At 53.8% G+C, this 23,442-nt stretch overlaps 1 protein-coding gene across 1 annotated transcript; it reads right to left on the bottom strand.

Annotated features, from left to right (window-relative positions):
• Window positions 1-7,758: 7,758 nt before the first annotated feature.
• On the bottom strand, window positions 7,759-12,869 carry LOC136486457 (uncharacterized). The gene has a single exon (XM_066483347.1). The coding sequence runs from the start codon at window positions 10,966-10,968 to the stop codon at window positions 7,804-7,806; it is 3,165 nt and encodes a 1,054-aa protein (XP_066339444.1). The 5' UTR covers window positions 10,969-12,869; the 3' UTR covers window positions 7,759-7,803.
• Window positions 12,870-23,442: the final 10,573 nt, after the last annotated feature.

Raw genomic sequence — 23,442 nt, 5'->3', positions numbered from 1 at the left:
GCGCCTGCTGCTGCTGTGGTCGGACGCGACGTGGCGTCAGCCGACGGGACGTACCTGCACGCGCGATTAATGAGGAGGGAGTGGGCGCGTGGGCGATAAGACCGGATCTGGATAACCGCGCCGGACTTTTTGGGGAAACTTCCCCGATTTCGTCGCCCGGTGGTTTCGTCTCGTCCCTGCATAAATACGCAAAGAGCCTCGCCCTCCCCTTTCTTACCTTTTCCGCATTTGCTTTCGCTGCCCCTGTGCCGTTGCTGAGAGCATAGAGCGCCGGGGAGGAGAAGGGCGAGAGCGAGAAACTGAAAGAAAGAGAGAGAGATTACCACCGTAGCAGCGACCTCCACCGCGCAATGGCTGGTGGTCCCGTCATCCTCCCGGCGGATCCCTGGGAGCGGTCTGACGTCACCGAGGAGAAGCTGCAGTCGCTCGTGGAGGCCGGTCTTCTTCGCCCGATCACCGACCCTGACGAGCCAGAGTGGATTGCTCCGGGGGATGAGTCGGAGCCGAGGCCGCGCGACGGCTACGTGGTGAGCTTCGTCGTCTTCCACGAGCGAGGCCTCGGGTTGCCGGCGGATAAGTTCATGCGGGCGCTCCCGCACTACTACGGCGTGGAGCTTCACAATTTCAGCCCCAACTCCATCGCGCAGGCGGCCATCTTCGTCGCCGTCTGTGAGGGGTACTTGGGGATCGCTCCCCACTGGGAGTTGTGGCTCCACTTGTTCCGAGCGACGTTCACCACCAAGCCGGGGGGAACGAGGGGGGCTCGGAAGGTGCAGAGGGCCGGCGGCTGCACCCTTCACGTGCGCCAAGACCGGCAGTCCCTCTACATCCCGGCCCAGCTGTCATCGTCCAACCGTCGTTGGTACGACGGCTGGTTCTACCTCCGCAACGACGACGGAGGACTTCCTCCTTATACCGGGCGGGTTGTAGAGAGTCAACCAGAGAAGTGGGGATACGGCGTCATCAAGGTTGATCAGCCCAGGCTGGAGCCGCTATTGCGGGCCTTGGGGAAGCTACGTGACCGCGGCCTTTCGGCGGCCGTGGTTGTGGCGGCCTTTCACCGCCGGAGGGTGTTGCCGCTGATGGCCCGGCGGCGGCGGCTGTTCGAGATGACCCCGCGCGACCCGATTGCCGGTATCAAGATGTCCGCCTTCGCCCTTACCGACGACGAGACCCTGCGTCGGGTGAGAGAGGCGGTAGACGGGAAGCCGAAGATCGACGATTTGATGCCGTTCCCGATGCGCCCTTCGCGGGGGTACATCTCACTGGTGAGTTGGATGTTGCCGACGCTTTCGCGGCCTTCTTGTTTTCCGCCTTTTTTGTCTGCTGTCTTACTTCGTCGTTCCCGTAGGGGATAAGGGACGTGCGAGACTCCCCGCCGCCCGTTCCCGAGGACGCCCAGCTGCGAGCCGTGAACAGGGCGCGCGCCGAGGAGGAGAAGAAGAAGAAGGATGCCAAGGAGGCGAAACGCACGAAGAAGCTCCTCGCGCGCGAAAAGCTGGACGCCCGTCGCCGGCGTCAGAAGCTCGACGGCCTCCCGTTGGAGCCGTCTCCCTCGTCGTCGGTGTCGGATTCTTCGGGCGACGGCGACGGGCGCGACGTGGGGACGGCCTGCCTGGAACACCTCCCCGACATTAGGGAGATGGTGCCCGGGGCGCCGGCAAGGAGCCTGACGCCCCTAGGAGGAGGAGGTGTCCCGGGGCCGGTGGCGGCCCGTCCCGGGGCCGAGGCCGACATGCCCGAGGCGCGGGTGTCGGAGGAGCGTGCCGTCAGCCCGATGGGTCCGACGGTGGAGGTGGAGCGAGCGACGGTGGGGCCGACCCCATCGTCTCCGCGAAGGGTCGAGGAGGTGCCGGGGTCCGGCGGAGGCCAGCTGGCTCCGGTGGATACCGAGGCCGCGCCGCTGCCACCACCGGCGCCGTTGCAGAGGAGGCTGGCGGTGTCGAAGCGGCTGCATCCCCGTTCGCGGTAAGCGTCTTTTCTTGTGGAGTCCATAGTACTTCCTGTTTGTCCCTTGGTCGCATGCTGACCTTGGGAGTGTCTTTGCTTCCAGCCAGAAGCATCTGGTGGAGGATCCTGCCTTGGCGCCCCGTAAGGCGCTCAAGGTGAACGTTAGCTCCTCCGCCCATCAGGCAGCGGAGGCGCAGGCTGGCGTGCAGCGTGGCGCGGCGTCGGGCGGGGCCGTTTCGGAGGAGGCGGCTGCCCAGGAAAAGGGTGCCGAGGCGGCCGCGGAGCGAGTGGAGGAGGAGGAGCCCACGCCTCGCGATGTCGTGAGTCTTGGGGCGAAGGAGGCTGGGGCGTCCACCATTGCCGAGGCCATTGAGGGTGAGGTCGGAGCCCCCAAGGCCTCCGAAGTCGGGGCGGTGGATGCCGGGGCCACCGAGGTAGAGATGGCGGAGGCCGGAGCCCCTGGATCCGTCGAGGCCGAGGCGATGGAAGTGGAGACGGAGCAAGTTTTGGCGCCGCCCCTGGTTCAGACAATCTCGTCTGATGATTCCTCCCCCGGGAAGGAGGCGGCGGACGTCGAGGCGGCCAGTACCGCGGAGCAGCCAGTCCCAGATCCTGCCGAGGGGAGTTCGGCCCTTGCCCGGCTACGGCCCGAGCCCCGTGGGTGGAACTTCCCGCGTGTTTTCTGGCGGGACCGGGCTGATCCCGAGGGGGAGCCTGTGTTCGCCCTTGAAGATATCGCAGAGGGGGGGCGGTGGGATACCCTCGAGCAGTACCGCCAACTTGCAGTGCGGTCGCTGCAGACCGCGATGACTATTGTGGGACGGGACTTGCCCGGTGTCACCCAGGTAAGTACTTTTCCTCTCCCGTGCCGCGTTGTTTCCTCTCCGAGCCCCCTCGCAATGTTTGACGCGCGTTTTTTGTTTTGCCCCTTTAGGAGCTGGAGACCCGATCCCTTGGGAAATCGGTATTCCTACGAAGGGAGAGGGATATCTGGGACCAGCTCCGGCGGCAGACAGGCCTGCTCGCCGATGCTCAGGGGCTTTTGTCGGCGCGGAGTGCGGAAGTGGAGGACCTTCGCCTTCGTTGTGCTGACATTCAGGCCGAGTTGGCCACGGCTAAGGAGCAGTCTGCCCCTCTGGTAGCGAAGATCAAGGAACTGGAGGAGGAGCGAGACGCCTTCAGGTCTCGGGCCCAAGAAGCGACGGCCTCTGCCAAGGCCCTAGCCGGGCAGCTGGGTGCGGAGCAGAGCGAGCATCAGCTGACCAAAGTCGCCTTGGCCGAGGCTACCAAGGCGGCCGAGGCCTCTCGGGCCGAGGCCTTAGATTGGAAGAGCAAGGCCGAGGGTAAGTTCCGCCGAATCGTGCTCTTTGTTCTTTTTGTTCTGGTTTGCGTTTGACTTCTGACCCCTCGTTGCGACGTAGATCTGGAGAAAGAGGCCTCCCAGGCGGCTGAGGCCTCCATTGCAGCGCAAGCGGCGCTGGATGTTGAGGTCCGGGAGCACGAGGCGCTGCGCAGCGCAGTCCGTACCGCCTGCGAGGCCCTGGACGTCGAGGGGGTCCAATCGGCCAGCTCCCTTGGGAGCCGCCTGATTGCGTTGAGCGGCCGCGTCCACGAGAGGCTCCGGGGGGCGTTGCACACGGGCGTCAAGCGCGCCCTGGCCGTCGTCTCCTCGCACTACGCTATCAACCTCGAGGCTGTCAGCGACGGCTACGTGTTGCCAGAAGATGACGAAGAAGCTGACGTGGAGGTCGCGAAGCTGTTGGAGGCGGCCGAGGCACCTGGCGCAGCGCTGGCTGGTCTATTTGAAGAAGAGGTGGTCCCTCCCGCGCCGGCCGCCGATCCTTGAGCTTTGACCTGGGCCGAAAGGGGCCATGTAACCGAATTGAGTTAGTTGCCGTATCGTGACGTTTTTGTGGCCGTTGAGGCCTTTAAAGTATTTGCGTACGTGGGTCTTTTAACCGTTTTCTGTTCTACTTCCGAGCCTGTGCCCTCTGTCTCGATCTTGGGAACCCGCAAAGAAATCCCTCGGAACCTAAGCCGTCCTTTGGCGAAGGGTGGTGAGGGAGCTGCCGTAGCCCAGAGGCGTAGGCCGTTCTCACGACTCGACCGGCCCTTTGGCCTCGAGACAAGCTTTTGGTCTTTGGGTTTCTTGTGAAGGTCCCGTCGGAGCGCGAGAGAGTTTGGCGTAGAAATTTTTTGAAAGATCATTAACAAACGGTGTTCGGGACTTAGGGGGTTCCCCCTTTTTAGCCCCCGAGGGAGGCTCGGCTTTGCAGAGGCAGAGCCGAGTCTTCCTTATAGCGCTATTGAGACGTCGAGCCCCTATCGATAGACAAGCTCTCTGTACAGAACTTCCTCGGAGCCTACGTTGTCCTTTGGGTGAAAAGGTGGTGAGGGAGCTGCCGTAGCCCGGAGGCGTGGGCCGTTCTCACGGCTCGGCCGGCCTTTTCGCCTTTGAGACGATCGTACTGTCCTTAGGTTCTATACAGTCGACTTGTCTATAAGGGGGTAGGTTCCCCTTGATGGGGGTTTCTCAAAAAATTATAACAACTAAGAACGCTTCTTTATTGCATTTCGAGAAACAATGTAAACGACGTTTGGAAATTTAAGGGTAGAAACGACGTAGCTGTTCTATGTTCCAAGCGTTGGTGAAGATTTCGCCCTTCTCGTTGGCTAACTTGTAGGTCCCGGGCTTCAGCACTTGGGCGACGATGTACGGCCCTTCCCAGGGTGGGGTCAGTTTGTGGCGGCCCTTGTTGCTCTGCCTCAGTCTCAGCACCAGGTCGCCCACCTTCAGGTCTCGGCTTTGGATGCGCCGGGCTTGGTAGCGTCGTAGGGCTTGCTGGTACCTGGCTGAGTGTAGTAGCGCGACGTCTCGGGCTTCCTCCAGTTGGTCGAGGGCGTCTTCGCGGGCGGTGCGGTTGCTTTGCTCGTTGTACGCCTGTAGCCTCGGTGAACCGTACTCTAAGTCAGTGGGGAGGATGGCCTCGGCTCCATAGACCAGGAAGAACGGTGTGAATCCCGTGGCTCGGCTCGGGGTGTTTCGTAGGCTCCAGACGACTGACGGGAGTTCGTCAAGCCATTTCTTGCCAAACTTCTTCAACCGGTTGAATATTCTTGGCTTAAGGCCTTGTAGGATCATGCCGTTGGCACGTTCTACTTGGCCGTTCGTCCTTGGGTGTCCTACGGCCGACCAGGCCACCCGGATGTGGTGGTCGTCGCAGAACGTTAGGAACTTGCGACCGGTGAATTGCGTCCCATTGTCAGTGATGATGGTGTTAGGAACCCCGAACCTGTGGATGATGTCCGTAAAGAACAGCACCGCTTGCTCGGATTTGATCTGGGTGATCGGACGAGCCTCGATCCATTTGGAGAATTTGTCGATGGCTACCAGCAGATGGGTATAGCCCCCGGGTGCCTTCTGCAGAGGCCCAACCATGTCCAGCCCCCACACAGCGAATGGCCATGTGATGGGGATGGTTTGGAGGGCTTGGGCCGGGAGGTGCGTCTGTCGAGCGTAGTACTGGCATCCCTCGCAGGAGCGTACTATCTTCGTGGCGTCGGCCACCGCCGTTGGCCAATAGAAACCTTGTCGGAAGGCGTTACCCACGAGCGCCCGAGGCGCCGCGTGGTGCCCGCAGACTCCCGCGTGCAAGTCCCAAAGTAGGGAGTGCCCAGCTTTGGTGGTGATGCATCGTTGGAGAATACCCGATGGGCTACGCCTATACAACTCGCCGTTGCAGAGGACGTAAGTCTTGGCTCGTCGCGCAAGCCGCCGGGCCTCAGTTCTGTCCGCAGGAAGCTCTCCTCGAACGAGGCGATCAAGGAAAGGGACTCGCCAGTCCGTTCCTTGGTCGACCTTGGGAGGCTCTGCGTTAATCGCCATGGCCTCGGGCTCGGCTGGCGGGGTCTCGGTGGCCGAGGGGGCCTCGGGCCCTGCCTTGGGCTCGGCCGATGTGCCCTCTTCCGTCGCCGAGGCGTAGTCGACGGATGGCTTGTGGAGGTCTCTGGCGAAGACGTTCGGGGGGACCGGGGCTCGTGCCGACGCCATTTTTGCCAGTTCATCCGCGGCTTCGTTGAACTTTCGCGCAACGTGGTTGAGTTCGAGACCGTCGAACTTGTTTTCTAGGCGACGTACCATCGCGCAGTACGCCTTCATTTTGGGGTCATGGCAGCTTGACTCTTTCATCACCTGATCGACGACGAGCTGGGAATCACCCCGTACGTCGAGACGTCGCACTCCAAGCTCGATGGCAGTTTGCAGGCCGTTGACGAGGGCCTCGTATTCGGCGACATTGTTGGAGGCGGCGAAGTGAAGCCGGATCATGTAGCGCATGTGTATCCCGAGGGGCGAGACCAGGAGCAGGCCCGCGCCAGCCCCAGTCTTCATCAGAGACCCGTCGAAGTACATGGTCCAGCATTCTGATTGGATCTGAGCGGGTGGCAGCTGCGTGTCGGTCCACTCGGCTACAAAGTCGGACAGGACCTGCGATTTGATCGCTTTCCGAGGCGCGAAAGACAAGGTTTCTCCCATGAGTTCGACAGCCCACTTGGCTATCCTACCCGAGGCCTCCCGGTTTTGGATTATCTCTCCCAAAGGAAAAGACGACACCACAGTCACCGGGTGGGACTCGAAGTAGTGACGCAGCTTGCGTCGAGCCAAGACTACGGTGTAAACCAGCTTCTGGATGTGGGGGTAACGCGTCTTAGTCTCGGAGAGCACTTCGCTGATGAAGTAAACAGGTCGTTGGACGGGTAGAGCGTGTCCCTCTTCCTTCCTTTCGACTACTACTGGCTGCGCTGACCACTTGGGTCGTCGCGGAGGCGTAGAGTAAGAGGTGCTCGCCCTCGGTGGGCGGAACCAGGACGGGGGGGGTTGGTGAGCAGTGCCTTGAGCCTGGCGAGGGCTTCCTCGGCCTCGGTGGTCCAAGAAAAGCGCTCGGACTTTCTCAAGAGGCGGTACAAGGGCAGGCCTCTTTCGCCGAGGCGCGAGATGAAGCGGCTCAGGGCCGCAAGGCATCCCATGACCCTCTGCACCCCCTTGAGGTCTCGGATCGGGCCCATGTTGGTCACGGCCGAGACCTTCTCCGGGTTGGCCTCGATTCCCCGTTCCGAGACTATGAACCCCAAGAGCATGCCTCGGGGAACCCCGAAGACACACTTCTCGGGGTTGAGCTTGATGCCCTTCTCTCTGAGACATGTGAAGGCAACCTCCAAGTCGCCGACGAGATCGCCGGCCTTCCTGGACTTGACTACAATGTCATCCACGTAGGCCTCGACGGTTCGCCCGATGTGTTTGCCAAAGACTTGGATCATGCACCGTTGGTAAGTAGCCCCCGCGTTTCTGAGGCCGAACGGCATGGTTACGTAGCAGTACATGCCGAATGGAGTGATGAAAGAAGTCGCGAGCTGGTCGGACTCTTTCATCTTGATTTGGTGGTAACCGGAATATGCATCAAGGAAGGAAAGGGTTTCGCATCCCGCAGTGGAGTCGACGATTTGGTCGATTCGTGGTAGTGGGAATGGGACTTTCGGGCACGCTTTATTTAGACCGGTGTAGTCCACGCACATCCTCCACTTGCCATTTTTCTTTCTGACTAATACAGGGTTAGCCAACCACTCTGGATGGAATACTTCCTTGATGAACCCGGCTGCCATGAGATTCTTAACTTCTTCGCCGATGGCCCTGCGCTTCTCCTCGTCAAATCGGCGCAGGCGCTGCTTTACCGGCCTGGAGCCTGCCCGGATATCTAAGGCGTGCTCGGCGACCTCCCTTGGTATGCCCGGCATGTCCGAGGGACTCCACGCGAACATGTCGACGTTCGCACGGAGAAAGTCGACGAGCACGGCCTCCTATTTGCTGTCGAGGGTGGTGCTGATCTTCAGACCTCGGCCGTCGGGGTCGGCGGGATCGACGGGGACGAGCTTGACGGCCTCCGCGGGTTCGAAGGTCCCGGCGCGCCGCTTGGTGTCGGGAACCTCGCTATCAAGCTGGTCGAGATCGGCGATGAGGGTCTCGGCCTCCACGACGGCCTCGGCGTACTCGATGCACTCGACGTCGCAGTCGTATGCATGTTCGTACGTGGACTCGACGGTGATGATGCCGTTGGGGCCTGGCATCTTGAGCTTGAGGTAGGTGTAGTTGGGGACCGCCATGAACTTGGCGTAGCACGGGCGCCCCAAGATGGCGTGGTAAGCCCCCTTGAATCCAACCACCTCGAAGGTGAGGACCTCCTTGCGGTAGTTGGAGGGAGTGCCGAAGCAGACGGGTAAGTCGATGCGCCCGAGGGGTCGTGTGCGCTTTCCCGGTACGACGCCGTGGAAGGGTGCGGAACCGCCTCGGAGCCGTGAATGGTCGAGCTCCAGGAGCTCCAGAGTGTTGACGTAGAGGATGTTGAGGCCGCTGCCTCCGTCCATGAGAACTTTGGTGAGCCGGGTGTTGCCGACGATCGGGTCGACGACAAGCGGGTACTGCCCGGGGTTTGGAACATAATCGGGGTGGTCATCCCGATCAAAGGTGATTGCCTCCCGAGACCAATCGAGGTACCGGGGGGTGGCCACCTTGACCGAGAAGACCTCCCGGCGTTCCCTCTTTCGTTGGCGCGCCGTGAGGCATGCCGAGGGTCCGCCAAAGATCATGAAGGCGTTGTGTACCTCGGGGAACCCATCATCTTTATCGCCGTCCCTTTCGTCGGCCCCCCTTTTCCTGGCTTCGTCGTCGTTGGGGAGCCCAAGCCTGGCGTAGTAACGCCGGAGCATGGTGCACTCCTCGAGGGCATGCTTCACCGGACCTTGATGGTAAGGGCAGGGCTTTTTCAGCATGTCGTCAAATAGCCCGGGGCCCCGGGGGCCTCGGGGATTCCTGCGATCTGTCGCGGCGACATGGACGGCCTCGAAGACCTCCTGCTTCCCTGGGCGACCCTTCTTCTTTTTCTTGGGGACGCGGGCGGGCGAGGCCTCGGGGGCCTCGTCCTTCTGCTTCCCCTTGGCGTCGTTGTTGGGGAAGATGGCCCCAACCGCTTCTTCGCCCGAGGCGAAGTTGGTGGCGATGTCGAGGAGTGCGGCCGCTGTGGTTGGTACGTTCCGGCCCAATTCTCGGACCAGGTCCCGGCAGGAGGTGCCAGAGAGGAACGCTTGGACGATTTCCGAGTCACCGACGCGGGGCAACTCGGTGCATTTCTTGGAGAAGCGCCGGATGAAATCTCGAAGAGATTCGTCTGGCTTCTGGCGGCAACCTTTGAGGTCCCAGGAGTTCCCCGGGCGCACATAGGTGCCCTGGAAATTCCCGACGAAGACCCTCACCAAGTCGCGCCAGTCGTGGATCTGTGCGGGAGGAAGGTGTTCGAGCCAGGCTCGTGCCGAGTCTGATAAGAACAAAGGGAGGTTGCGGATGATGAGCAGGTCATCCTCCGCCCCGCCTAGCTGACAAGCCAGACGATAATCGGCCAGCCATAGCTCGGGGTTCGTCTCGCCGCTATACTTCGTGAGGTTGGCAGGTTGCCGGAACCGGGCTGGGAAGTGAGCGTTGCGAATGGCTCTGCTAAAGACCCGAGGGCCCGGCGGCTCGGGAGAAGGACTGCGGTCCTCTTCACTGTCGTAGCGACCGCCTCGATGTGGGTGGTAGCCCCGGGCGGCTCCGTCGCCGCGGCGCCGTCGTCTGCCAACTACTTCGTGGTCGCCTTGTGCCTCGTGCTGGTCTCCAGGTCGATCGCGCACCGAGGGGGCCTCGTTGGCCGCCGGCGCGCGAGCGGGCTCGGGACGGACCGAGGCATCTTGGCCCCGGCGAGGTCGCGCCGTGGGTTGCTCCGAAGTGCCTCCGCGCCGGCGGGAGGCGGAACTTTCGGCCTGCTGTACCGCAGCGGTCTCGAGGAGGTCACGGAGCTCTTCGCGGACCCGTCGCCCCTCGGTGGTGGAGGGCTCGGGCATTGCTCGGACCAGCATCGCGGCCGCTGCGACATTCTGGCTAGCCCGATTAAAGATTGGGGGCGGCTCTCCCCCCTCGTTGTCGTTGATGCGGTGATGGACGTCGCGGGCCCTCCCTCGGGCCCCTCCGCCCTCACCGCGCCCTTGCTGCTCCTGCTCGAGAGAGTCCCGAAGCTGCTGCAGGAGGAGTCGGTCTTGTTCGACCTTGGCTTGAAGCTCGTGGAGCTGCTCCAGGTCTGGGCGTCGATGCCCCCCGCGGACGGGGTTCTCGTTTCGCGCCGCCGGGGCTACGAGACGCGGAGGCGTGGCATCGCCCGCCCTTGCCTGGGGTGGGGGATGGTTGCCTGTCCCTTCGTCTTCTTCGCCCGCCCTTGGCATCCCGAGCCCGACGTGGAAGCACTCGCGAGATGGATCGTAAGTCCCTTCGTCGTCGGAGTCGGAATAGCCGAGGCAGTAGTCGCTTGCGGCCAAGAATTGGCGCAACGCCCCGGGGTTGTGGAGTTCGGAGAAATCCACCCCGGGCCATGCCTCGTCCTCGTCCGAGGAGTCGAAGTGGGTGCTCAGGTCGAGAGCGAAGCGCTGGCGGCGTTCCGAGGGGTGCTCGTGAGCGGCAGTGTAGGCGTAGGCATAAGAGGCGGCGGCATCCCGCAACCCAAAGGGGTATGAGGACGGTGCCGTCTCCATATTCTGCCCCGCCGGGGTCGACCCTTCAGGGAGTGGTGGAGTAGAACTAGACGACTGGGCGTCGCCGCGAGCCACCGGCGATTTTCCTTTGTCCAGGCTCAGGCCAGACAGGTCCCCAGCCAGGGACCCCGTACCAACAGCTGGTCGTAGGACGTCGGCGGGGAGTGGCGTGCCGCCCCGGGTTCGCGTAGCGTCGGGGTGGCATTCATTGCGTCGTGCCTGGCGAGCGCGGCGAGAGCGGCTGCCCGGGCGCCGCCTGCGCCTGGGCTGCCGGGGCGTGACCTCATCGTTGGATGGTGGGGCTCGAGGGGCGAGGAGCACCATGTCGTACTCATGCCCCAGAGACATGAACTCTAGGCTCCCGAACCAAACTATGGTGCCAAGACGCAATGGTCGTATGGGGTCTGCCATCCGGGTCCTGCTGGGACGATGAAGCTAACACGCAGCGTCCCCTACCTGGCGCGCCAACTGTCGGTGTTTTGGAACCGGGGGTCCCTCTACCGACGAGTGAATTTGTGCTGCGTGCCCCTAATCCCGGATGGTAATGCAAAGAGACACAAGGTTTATACTGGTTCAGGCAATCGAGGCCCTACGTCCAGTCTGAGAGATCGATCTTATGTTCTTTGCATCGGAGTGCTCGTAGTAGGGGGTTACAAGCTAGGTGAGAGAGGGAGCTAGCCCCAGGTCTCGGCGAGGGTCGTGCGGGCTGCTTGAGGCGTTGTTCTCAAGTAGCGTAGAAGTGTGTCGTTCTATCGGTGTGTTCGTCCCCCCCTACGAGGCCCAAGTCCTCTCCTTTTATAGTTGAAGGGAGAACGAAGGTAGTACATGTATCACTATGCGACGTAGTGTCAATAGAAGTGGCACGTCCGAACCCTGTGGCCCGTTCTGGTGGCGGCGTGGCCGTAGGAGCGATCCGTCCTTGGAGTACTGGAGCGGCGTGGTTGTCCCATCAGGTCCTGTGCGTCGTGGGAGCCCCGGGAATGTCTCGGAGCGGATGTGACGGCGAACGTGCAAGCCCTGGTGGACAGATTGTGCGCGAGGCCGAGGCCTGGTTGGTGCCGAGGCTCGCGCTGCGGTGGGGGTCTCGGCTGGGCACGAACCCCGAGATTGCCGAGGCCCCGGTGCACAGTGCCGAGGCCTTGAGCGGGCGGCGAGTCGCGGGTGCAGCGTTAGGACACAGTGGCTGGTAACCCCCGTCACGCTCTGTCCCAGGTGCTGATCGTGGACACAGTGCCGGGACACAGTTGTCGGTAACCCCCGCCGTGCCCTGTCCCAGCTGGTACGGCGTTGATGCGACTTTGGGTTGCATCGGCCATTCTGTGACGTTGAGCCGCTGTCCGGCGGAGATTGCGGGAGTGGTTGAAAGTATTAATGAGACGTGACGTGCTGTCGAGGTGGGGGACCGACGGACCACGGACAAGCCGGCCCCGAGCGACACAGAGAATGAGGCCTCGCGCGAGACGGAGATTAGGCCCCTTGCCGAGGCCTCCTCTGGGGTGCCTCGCACGAAGCGGAGTTGGCGTCGGGATGCCGAGACCTCCTGCTCTATAAACGGGGGCGGCGTGTCCGAGCCCTGTAGCCGGCCACTGTTGTGGTATGGTTGATGGAGTGACCCCGTCCTTGTCGTGTAGAAGTGACGCGCCGGTCGTACTTGATCTTGTGCGTCGTGGGGCTCCAGTACAGCTTGATGCAGGGCATGGCGGGCGTCGTGCTGGTCATCGTGTGATGACGTCGTAGGGAGCTGTGGCTCCGCAGACGGCGAGGCCGAGCCATCGTGGGGGGTTCGGCGGACATGGATCCTCAGGCTGCCGAGCCCCTGAAGCATACCGCCGAGGCCTTGGGGGGAATTATTGATCCTGGGTGCTGATTCCGAGGCCATAGTATCTCCGACGTGGCTCCCCACGCTGCGTTGTTCTCGGAGCAGGAGTTGGTAGCACAGTGAGGCATGGGCGTCAACTATGTGCTTTAGTGGTTAGCACAGTGGCGGGTAACTTCTGCCCAGTCCTGCCTCCTGTCCCGTCGGCCATTCTGCTGTACTGTGCCGAGCATGCGGCCGATGTCAGGGGCAGCAGTTGGCTGAGTTAATGTGACACGACGTTTTGTCAGAGGGGCGGGTGAAGGAAGAGGCAGCGGAGTGCTGCCGAGCCTGCCTCGCGCGAGACGGAGAGTCGGCGGCCCGGCCGAGGCCCTTGGTGGGGGGTCGCTCGAGGCCAGCGGTGAGGGGGCCTCGGGCGAGTCGGAGAATCGGCCGAGGCCAGCGGTGTTTAGCTGGTTTCGACTTTTACGAAGTCTAAGCAGCCGTTTTTTGGTTCGTGCTTAGGGTATCCCCTTCTCACTGTATCCGACAATGCATGTGCCGCAAGATTTGATGTGACGGGGAGCAAAAAATTATTTAATTATGGACTATTTAGGTTTAAAAGATTCGTCTCGCCAATTACAGGCAAACTGTGCAATTAATTATTCTTTTTACCTACATTTAATGCTCCATGCATGTGCCGCAAGATTTGATGTGACGGGGAATCTTAAAAATTTTTGGTTTTTGGGTGGGATCTAAACAGGGCCTAAGGTGTCCCACTGGGTCGGCTTGGCCCCACAGGCGCACGACATCTGCGTCTTGCTTTTTAAAATTTTTTTATTATTATTTATTATTATTGTTAGTCACAAAATGAGAGAATATTTTATTATCTTATATAAACTTATATACACTGTAGTGTCAATTTATCTCAAAATATTGTGATATTTTTATTCTTCTCTTTTTTTGAAAGCTTTTTATTCTACTCTTAGTTCAGGAGATTTTTGCTACGACACAAACCTACTATAATAATTTGCAAAGTCAGGTAGACCGACCAGGGCTTGTTTGGATGCATCTATATTTACCTTAATCTATGTGTATTCAAGTGGATTGAGATCAAAATTCATTAATTTTCCACCCCAATCTAATATCAATACATATGGTTTCGTGTGGACACGAGCACATCTAAATAAAGCTGTAATGGTGCTGGTCATTGATTAGTAGAAATGAACACCTTAAGTTGTCTGTCTTTATTAACAGTATTAGAGGCGTGGGCACCTCTATACTACACATTAAATTTAAATATTGTTTATTTTAAAATTTTGTAATCATGTATTGAATATTTTGACTTCTAAATAATCTCAAATGGAAAAGTTTCAACTACAAAATTTTAGATCTTGTCCAGCAGTACAACTTTGGTATAAAGGGTGTTTGTACACGATACTTTAGTTCGCGAAATTTGGGAATTTGGCTCCTGTAGCACTTTCATTTTTATTTGGCAATTAGTGTTCAATCATGGACTAATTAGGTTCAAAATGTTCGTCTCGCGATTTCCAACCAAACTGTGCAATTAGTTTTTTTTTCATCTACATTTAATGCTCCATGCACGTATCGCAAGATTCGATGTAATGGCTACTGTAGTACTTTTTAGAAAACTTTTTAAGAACTAAACACAGCCTCACATGATGTCCCAAAATATTTGACATTATAGCTCTACACATAGATCCCACCCTACTCCATCCGTTCATCCATCAAATCGTTGTCCTCTGCTGATAGAGTGAAAATGTGACATCTGCTTGGGAGGTGCATCTAGAAATGTGAAAAGCTGGTCCAATGGATGGTAAGCACTGCATTAATGAGCATATCAACTCAAATGCACAGCAGTGTCATCATAAGTTTATAAGGGTACACTACCGGACTCCTTGAGTTTGCCGAGTACCCGAAACACTCGGCAAAAGATATAAAACACTCGGCAAATGGTTCGCCGAGTGTAACACTCGGCGAACAGCACTCGCCAAAAAAAGTGACGGCAAAGCCAACTTTGCCGAGTGTTTTTTATCGGGCACTCGACAAAGCCTCTGCCGAGTGCCCGACACTCGGCAAAGTTGAAACCGAAAAAAAACCCGAAAAAAATAGGAATTTTTACCCTAAAAAAATGGAATTTTTTTTTATCCATGGAGGCCCCCACCGGCCAGCGCCCACCCATCTACGACATTTTTCGCGTGAATTTCATGGCTATGCGGCCGACGCGATTTGAACCCGAGACGCGATTCGAACCCGAGACCTCCCGCTGTGCATATACCTCCTCTACCACTACACCACACTCTCACTTGGGTCTAGATTCCGTTTTAGTTCCCAATATATTATATTAAACCGAGTGAAAATTGCATGTTTGAGGCCCTAAACGAATTCAAATAAAAAAGTTGTAAACTACAAAGTTTCATAACTTTTCGAGATCTACACTTTAAGTTTAGAAAGTTTTTCCATCCGAGGTCGTTTACAAAATTTGAATTTTAAAATTTTGAAATTCAAACACAGTTTTGCATGACAAGATGTTTTCAAATAAAAAAGTTGTAAACTACAAAGTTTCATAACTTTTCGAGATCTACACTTTTAGTTTAGGAAGTTTTTCCATCCGAGGTCGTTTATAAAATTTGAATTTTAAAATTTTGAAATTCAAACACAGTTTTGCATGACAAGATGTTTTCAAATCAAAAAGTTGTAAACTACAAAGTTTCATAACTTTTCGAGATCTACGCATTTAGTTTAGGAAGTTTTTCCATCCGAGGTCGTTTATAAAATTTGAATTTTAAAATTTTGAAATTCAAACACAGTTTTGCATGACAAGATGTTTTCAAATCAAAAAGTTGTCAACTACAATGTTTCATAACTTTTCGAGATCTACAAAGTTTTTTTTTTGTTGTTTGGTCATCTGTTCATCCGACATGGTCGTTCTAACATTGTTCACAAATCTTATATATCTCTCTTGTAGTTTCATAAACTACAAGAGAGATATGTTAGATTTGTGAACAAATTTATTTTCACTTTGTCGTATGCAGAAAAGACCAAAACAAACATTGTACATCTTGATGAGTTATACAACTTTGTAGTTGAAAACTTTTTCATTTGAATTAATTTACTGCTTCAAAATGTGCTTTGAAATTTTTTTTGCCGAGTGTAAAAAAAATAACACTCGGCAAAGAAGCTCTTTGCCGAGTGTTAAAAAAACACTCGGCAAATAAGCTCTTTGCCGAGTGTCAAAAAAAAACACTCGGCAAAGGCGTTTTTGCCGAGTGCCCGAAAAAGAACACTCGGCAAAGCACCTAACACTCGGCAACTTAGGCGTTTCCGGTAGTGTAGTCAGGTCTTTTATCTTAAACCTTCGTGGATGCTATATTTGCTTCAGCGTCTTTTATTGCGAGACAGAGAGAGTAGAAAGTAGCTCATGACATAAGAATTCAAAGAGGGTCAACAAAACTACAAGAGCAATAAAAGCTAACTGCACGTCGCGCGTCCGTATAAAGACACGCCCATGTGCCCGTATGGGTCATCCATGGAACGGACGCCCGTGCCTGAGCATTTCACAATTGAACAAGGGTAGAAGTACATTATGGGAAGCTAGAATGGAAAGAAATGAATTTGGATTATATTTTAATTGGAATATGGAAGGAAGGATGGAAATTGATGACTGAAACATGGAAACTTATTAAACAAAGAGACTACATGACTATTCCTAAGAACTTCAGGAGATGTTTTGTAAAACATCCTTCCTCCTCCTTGGGAGGGCCAGCTATGGCCATCAGAGAAGAAGTCTGGCCGAGGGGGGGAAGAAATGGGCATGTGGCCTGGGCTTGGCTCGTCTTGGGCTCTTGGCCGGCATCCAACCAGCGCGGGCAGCGCGAGGGGGAGGGGAAGTGGAGCCTAGGCAACTTTCAATCAAAAACGTGTCAACTAAAAAGTTGTAAATCGTACTAACCTCTTTTTAGATATAAATCTTGATACCATTTTCTATGTTGATGAAACTTTAAAAAGTCTAACTTATCTAAAACCTAAAATTGTATTCTTTTCGCAACAAGGACTCATAACTGAAAGATTTTTTTTGGCAGGAGACAGCAACACCAGCAATATAAGGGCCTGTGTAGATGAGCCAGTACTAATTACTAGTTGGGCTAAAATTAGCACAAATTAGTTAAAATTGGATGGCTAGTTTGCTAACAACTAGTTGAAGATTTGGCTAAAAAATTATTGTAATGCTTCCTGTAGGGCGGCGTCCAGACGGCCAGACGCTATCTTCCAGGGCCTGCGCAGCAGACCGGCCCAACAGGCAACCGGCCTGCTCCGCTACTCCCCCATATGTGTAACCGATAACTTTCTCACTCCGCCCGTCACGGTGTTCACCATGCTATCTGCCCCTCCACCTCACCGTAACGGCATCCACTCATGACAGTGCTGGGCGTCGTGAAGTTTAGGCCGCCATAGATCCCCTCCCATCCAAGCTTCCTGCTCTAGCACCCACCCGCCCTCAGCGCCATTGTCGCTGCCGCGCCCTACCTCATCCACCAAAGCGACCTACCACGGCCAGCTCCTCTCGCAGCTCTGCGCGTCGCACTGCTACTCTTGTCGTTGCTCCTGCTCCACTACCTGCCCCGTCGCACAACGCCGTCAAGTGCCGCCCGCGCAAGGAGAAGCGTTGAGCCCTGGTGCGAAAGCCTATCCAGCGTCGCCTCCTGCTACAGCTACGGCGCCCCGATGCAGACAACGGAGGAGGCCGCTCTGGGATATGATGCATGTTGCAAATGTAAATTTTAAATGTTTCATTTGTTTTAGAGGTAAGTTTCAACTATTTCATATGCAAATTGTAAAAGTAAATTGGGATGTTGCATATGTTGCAATGGTTGTACACGTATGTTGCAAGCGTCTGTCCCAAATGTTTCATCTGTTTTTTCAGATGTATGTTGCAAGCGTGTGTTATCTGGATGTTGCATATGTTTCACACATATATTGCAAGTGTTTTAGCTAGATGTTGCGTATATTTGCAATGGTTTTCAGCTGTTTTTGTAAGTGTTTCATCTGTCTTTTGTGTATGTTGCAAGCATTGCATCTGAATATTTTGAAAGTAGATCGGGTGTTGCATATGGGATGTGTGTGGGAAGAGGGAGGGGTGCAAGCGGTCCCTACGCGGGCAACGTATGGGTGGCATGGGCCCTACGTGGGAGCGGGTGACGCAGGTGCGGTTGAACGATGTCCGGGCATCGTGGGGCCACACGTGGATGCACGAAACGGAGGGGGAACCGACTGCAGCCGCAGGCGTCCGGGCTCTAGCAGTGCCAAAAAATTAACCCACCTATGTGGCCCCTGTTCGGATGCACTATGGCCAAGTCCACTTAGGTTGGGTTTTATAGACAAACTAGATATATGCCCGTGCGTTGCACAGGGCAATGAATTTGTATCCATTTATATGATGATGCACGTGTCTTATGGTTTAGACAAACATATTAACAATTTTTTGTCCATGTTTAGGATGATGCACATGGCTTGTAGTTTAGATGAACATATTAAGAAATATACAAATTTGATTACATAAAGCATATTTCATGATCTTTATGGCATATATCGTGTAGATCTCGTTTATAGAATCCTAATAAAATTGGTTTTATTTTTAAATTATCTTTTGTGTGTTTTATTATTATATATTTTCAAAAATTAATAAAAATCTAATGAACACTTTTGTATTGAAATCCTAAATTATTTCTAAATTCATCCTAGTTTTTTTCTTCTTCTACGTGGATATGGTAGATTAATGAGCCACGTTATTATGTATGGGCATTATGTTTTTTTATGGGCGTGCGGGCATCAGGTGAATCACCATGCAATGGAGTCGTATGTTACGTGCTGGCAGGAGGTATGTTCGTTCGGCCCACGGGCCATGGCATGTCGTTCCTTCGTTCCTGCTCTCACACGAGGGTGAGCGGGTGCCGACACGTGGCCACACGCGCATGATGCGAGCAGGGCGCAGAGCCATAGAGATGTGCGAGCACACGCTCACGGTCAGGCGAGCGTTGGCAGGTGTCCACCACCGGTGGCACTGGCTGGAGCTAGGGCGTGCACGGGTGAAGCGGAGCACACGGCGAGCACGTCGCATAGTGCGGCGAGCGCAGCGGTCGTCACCAGCATGTACTGCAGCATCGCGTCGCCCGCGTCCATGGCGAGACATGCGCTCCCGCGTACGCCGGGACTACGCACGGCAGCAGGTCACACGTGTCCACTGTCACCAACGCAGGCTGTAGCTAGGGCACACGCGCAGGCGTTTTTTTGCGGGGAGCACGAGGGCTAGCTGGTTGCTGACGCGCGGCTGCACGCGCACGAGGCGAGCAGGGCACAGAACCATAGACACGTGGGCACACATGCATGGGCGGGTGAGCGGGGCGAGCGTTGGCAGGTACCCACCGCCGGCGGCACAGGCGGGAGCTAGGGCGCGCGCGGGCAAAGCGGAGCACACGGCGAGCGCAGCAGTCGCCACCAGCACGTACTGCAGCATAGCGTAGCCCGCGTCCATAGTGACAGGGGCGGAGGTACGTATACATTAGTGGGTGCAAATGCACCCACAACAAAAACAAAATTTAGTATTAACTTTCTCACATTCACCACTTGTGCAGCCCCCTCAATCAATGACCATGCACCCCCACGAGCCAACATGGAAGCGTGAAAGCTCAGACCAATGGCAAGCAAGTAATTATTGCTTGTTTGCAGATTATCTCTATCATAGGGATAGATATAAATTGATATCCAGATTTGTATTGTTTCAGGGTACAGCTAGGCTCGATATCAAGTACACATAAGAATAGTATGGTTTATTTAGATAGGCTGAGACTAATTATTAGCCAAGCTAAAAAGCTAGCTAAAAAATTGGCCATCTAGTTACTAGTTAGTGTATGTTTGTACCCTTCCCTAATGGGCTAACAACTAATCAAGGCTTGTTAAAAATTAGACCTCCTATTTGGGTGAGCTGAGCAAAATTTTAGCTACAAGTTTTTAGCCACTTAGCCTATATGATCCAAATAGACCCTAAGTAGAGACTCATTTTTTATTATTTCATAATTATTAGGAGCTCTCGAGTTCAATAAAAGTTTAGGATTTAAATGGTTTGACCACGGTAATATGCCATTTGAATTACTAATGTCATCTGATTATGCGGCAAATAATCGACAACATCTAATTTTGTATACACAAACTCTACACACATTTCAAGGGATGTCACGTAGGTCGAACTTTGAAAAAGTGTTAAATGCTTGAACCCCTCTGAACTTGTTAAGGGATGTCACTTAGGTCCACAAACTTTAAAAACATATTTCTGGATCCCTAAATTTGTTAAGTGATACACCACAATGGTCGGTATAGTCCAAAAATAGCCCTGCAGTGCATCATTTTACAAGTTTAGAGTGTGCAGTGCACCATTTTAATCTATAGCTTACAAGTTCAGAGATTGCTGATATATTTGACTCTTAAAAAACGAATTCCATGTAAATATTTGCATATGGTTATGTACTGCTGAAGTGATGCACCCCTCTTGTTTTAGCTCTAGCTTCGCCACTGCATAGTGAGATGTGCGCTCCCGCGTACGCTGGGACTACGCATTGGCAGCAGGTGTCCGCCACCACCGACGTAGGTGGTAGCTAGGGCACACGCGCGGGCGTGTTTTTTTTACGGGGAGGTGGGGTTCGACGGGCGGGGCGACGCAGGAGCGTGCGGGGTTCACGTTCTGGACTCGCCATTATAAGCTGGGACGGAGCAAATTAACTTGCATTCAGGCGACGCAGACTCTCGGGAGCGTGCAGATTAAGCTGGGCGAAGCGAAATAACTTGACAGCCCTGTTCGCTTGGCTGATAAGTCATGGTTGAAAATATTGTTAGCTAATTTGTTGTGAGAAAAAATATTGTTCGTTGACTGAAAAAAGTACAGTTTATAAGCCAAACGAACATGACGGTAAACTGGTGAGCTCATACGTTCTTTTTCCTTGAGCTTGACGGCGAGGTGGCACCTGAGCATGGCCTACGTTTATAGAGCTCGGGCATGTTTTTTCTTTGAGCTTGTACGTGTTTGTTTTATTATTAAATTAAATAAACGGCAAGGTGGCAGCCGAGCCTGGTACGCTTCCGCTTATAGGTGCATCCGACGTGGACTCGATTATGGCAGGTGAGGCGATTGATTATTTGATCCGACGATGACGTTGTGAAACGTGTCCGTGCATTGCAATGCGGTGTACATATTATTACACAGTCATTTGGACGACTTCAGTTCAGAGATTTATTAATAATCGCATTATGGGTTATGATTCATCTTGGAACTGGATTCACTAGTGTTCCTCGACGTATGATAGCCACTCTAACTTACATGAGCAAGAGAGATTTAAAGGTTTATTATCTACCGATCACATTATATGTTCACATTCATTTTAGGATTGTGCACCCCATCATGGCAAGTGTTTGGTTTGGGGACCAAGTGGGTTGGGTTGGGTCCAACCCAGTTCAGGGATGGGACACATCTATCTCGTGTTTGGTTAGAGGGTTGGGTTGAACCCGGTTCTCTGTTTGATTGCGAGGATCAAGAGGGATGAAATAGATGCCATTTTGACACCGTTAATAGTACCATTAGTGGGGCCCACCTGTCATCATCTCTCTATTCCTTTTTCCCCATATCTTCTTCCTCTGCTCGTCCGTACGCCCGAGCTCATGCACATCGCCCATGACCGCCACCTCCCCGCCCCACCTCGACGGCCACCGCCTTCCCTTCCCGGCCAGCCCCGCCCAGCGCTGGCCCCCGCCTCCCCGCCCTGCCCCACCCCGCGCAAGCATCGGCGGCCATGGCGGCCACCACCTCCCTGACCTACTTCGGCCCGGCCCGCCTCGACAGCCACGGCGCCTCACCCCGGTAGCCAGCGTTGCCCCGCGCAGGCCCTGTCGTGCCGCCCCGCGCTGGCCACGGCGGCCACCGCCTCCCAGCCCTGCTTCGGCGGCCATGGCGCCTCCCCCTGGCAGCCAACTTCGCCCGCGTAAGCACCTGTACCGCGCCAGCGACCCGCAGCAGCCCCACCGCGTTGTCCTGTGAGGCTGCGCCGCCCATGGCTGCAAGACGGAGAGCGACGACATCCAACTGGGTGGGCACGGTCCCCTCTATTCGGAGAGATGAGGCCAACCCGCATCTAGCAGCATATTCCTTATTGGGTTGGACCCAGTTTCACCCAACCCACAAACCAAACAGCATGCCATCTGGGTCTAATCCAGGTTATCCCAATCCGACCCCCAATCCAAACACTCGGTACGTGTGCTGCTATAACTTATACAGACATGTTAGAGAGTGACGTACCAATATATATTTAGATAATATAAATATATAAATATTGATTAATTTATTTTCGGATAGATGGAAACATGGCCGCGTGTTCTAAATGGATTGTAGTAAGATGGACATGCCATTAATTTAATTTAACCCATATATAATATATAATTAACTTTGACGTTGAGTTTGTTTGGATCACGATGGTGCATGTGGATGTACACCAGTCCACTTGAACCTGTTCTCTAGGACAACTGTATGACGACCATATGAACTCGCGTTAGTTGTAGATTAGAATGAAACCCAGTCGTTTTCATGTGCACGTTTTTTTGGAAAGCAAATAAATTGATTGAAATGGACGTAAAACGGGCCGCAAATAAAACTGAGAAGACAAAAGCGGGATGGACGGACAATGACCAAGATCACTCATGTCTCATGGTGGAGATATAATAAAAAAAATAGCTTCGCTTAATTTATATTTATATTTGCCTAATTTCTATTTTTATCCTTTTCTATTTAGATTTGGATTTAGATTCCTGTTCAAGCTACTCAGGACTATTTGTCCAATTTCTATTTTTATCCTTTTCTATTTAGATTTGGATTCCTATTGGAGCTACTCAGGACAAAAAGACATGCATGTTTGATAATATCAAACAGAAGTCTATTTGTATTAGAATTCTTATTCAGATCATTTAGAATTAGTTAGGGAAGGACCGAACCATTTGTATTAGAATTCTTATTCAGATCATTTAGAATTAGTTAGGGAAGGACCGAACCAAATAATGGGTGGAGAAAAATTTTGCCTCTTTAGTAATATATATATATATATATATATATATATTGATATATTGGTGCATTTTATATACTTTCAGTAGAAGCTACTCCCGTAGTCAATAAATTAGTATTACCATATACTCTAAATAGGAAAAATTTTGCCTCTTTAGCAATATATATATATATATTGGTGCATTTTATATACTTTCAGTAGAACCTACTCCCGTAATCAATGTAATCAATAAATCAATATTACCAGGCCATACACACCATGTAGTGTGTTAATCATCATCTGAATATTGTTTGTACGAGTGTTGCTGCCCGCATTTACCACGCGTTGAAACGGATGAAGGTAATAGTTTATCAGCCGGTCCACTTTGAGTTTCACGGACAATGTGGTACTAAATACAGATTCCTCGAAAAAAATTGGTACTACTAAATAACTTGTATAATTCGTTGCCTACCCCGGCGTGCACGCTTGGTCCACTTGGGCCTAACTGTCAGATGCCAGCTGGGCTGGCATAGCCCAGCATCAGCTGCGCCAGTTAGTTGGTCTGGGTCTGGCGGCCATTGGCAGCCCAGGCCTGTTAGCCAGGATAGCGGCTTGAGCACGCCGCGACCAAGCCAACCATTGCACAGTGGCACACTGGCCCACGAGCCAACTGGCCTGCCATTGGTTGGCTAAGTTTAGAAACTAATTCTATTTTCCTTTTCATTGTGAGGCCATTTTCCTTTTCTAATGCAACGAAATGCTGCTACTAATAATATATTGAAAGTATTTTTACTAAGATCTATGGTGCCGAGCTCGGCGTCATAGATCGTGGCGCCAAACCCTGCCATGCCAACAGCCACGCAATCCCATACCACGCCGCTCGGTGCCATGATCTAGGGTGCCGACTCTAGAGTCTAAAGTTAGGATTTTGACGCCAAAGGGGTGTAAACGTGAATTTTTTATAGTGTTTGTTGTAATTTTTATAGGCATAAT

This window comes from Miscanthus floridulus, chromosome 10 (genome assembly GCF_019320115.1).
Source record: "Miscanthus floridulus cultivar M001 chromosome 10, ASM1932011v1, whole genome shotgun sequence".
NCBI lineage: Eukaryota > Viridiplantae > Streptophyta > Magnoliopsida > Poales > Poaceae > Miscanthus > Miscanthus floridulus.
This window is presented reverse-complemented; position numbering and strand designations above follow the sequence as displayed.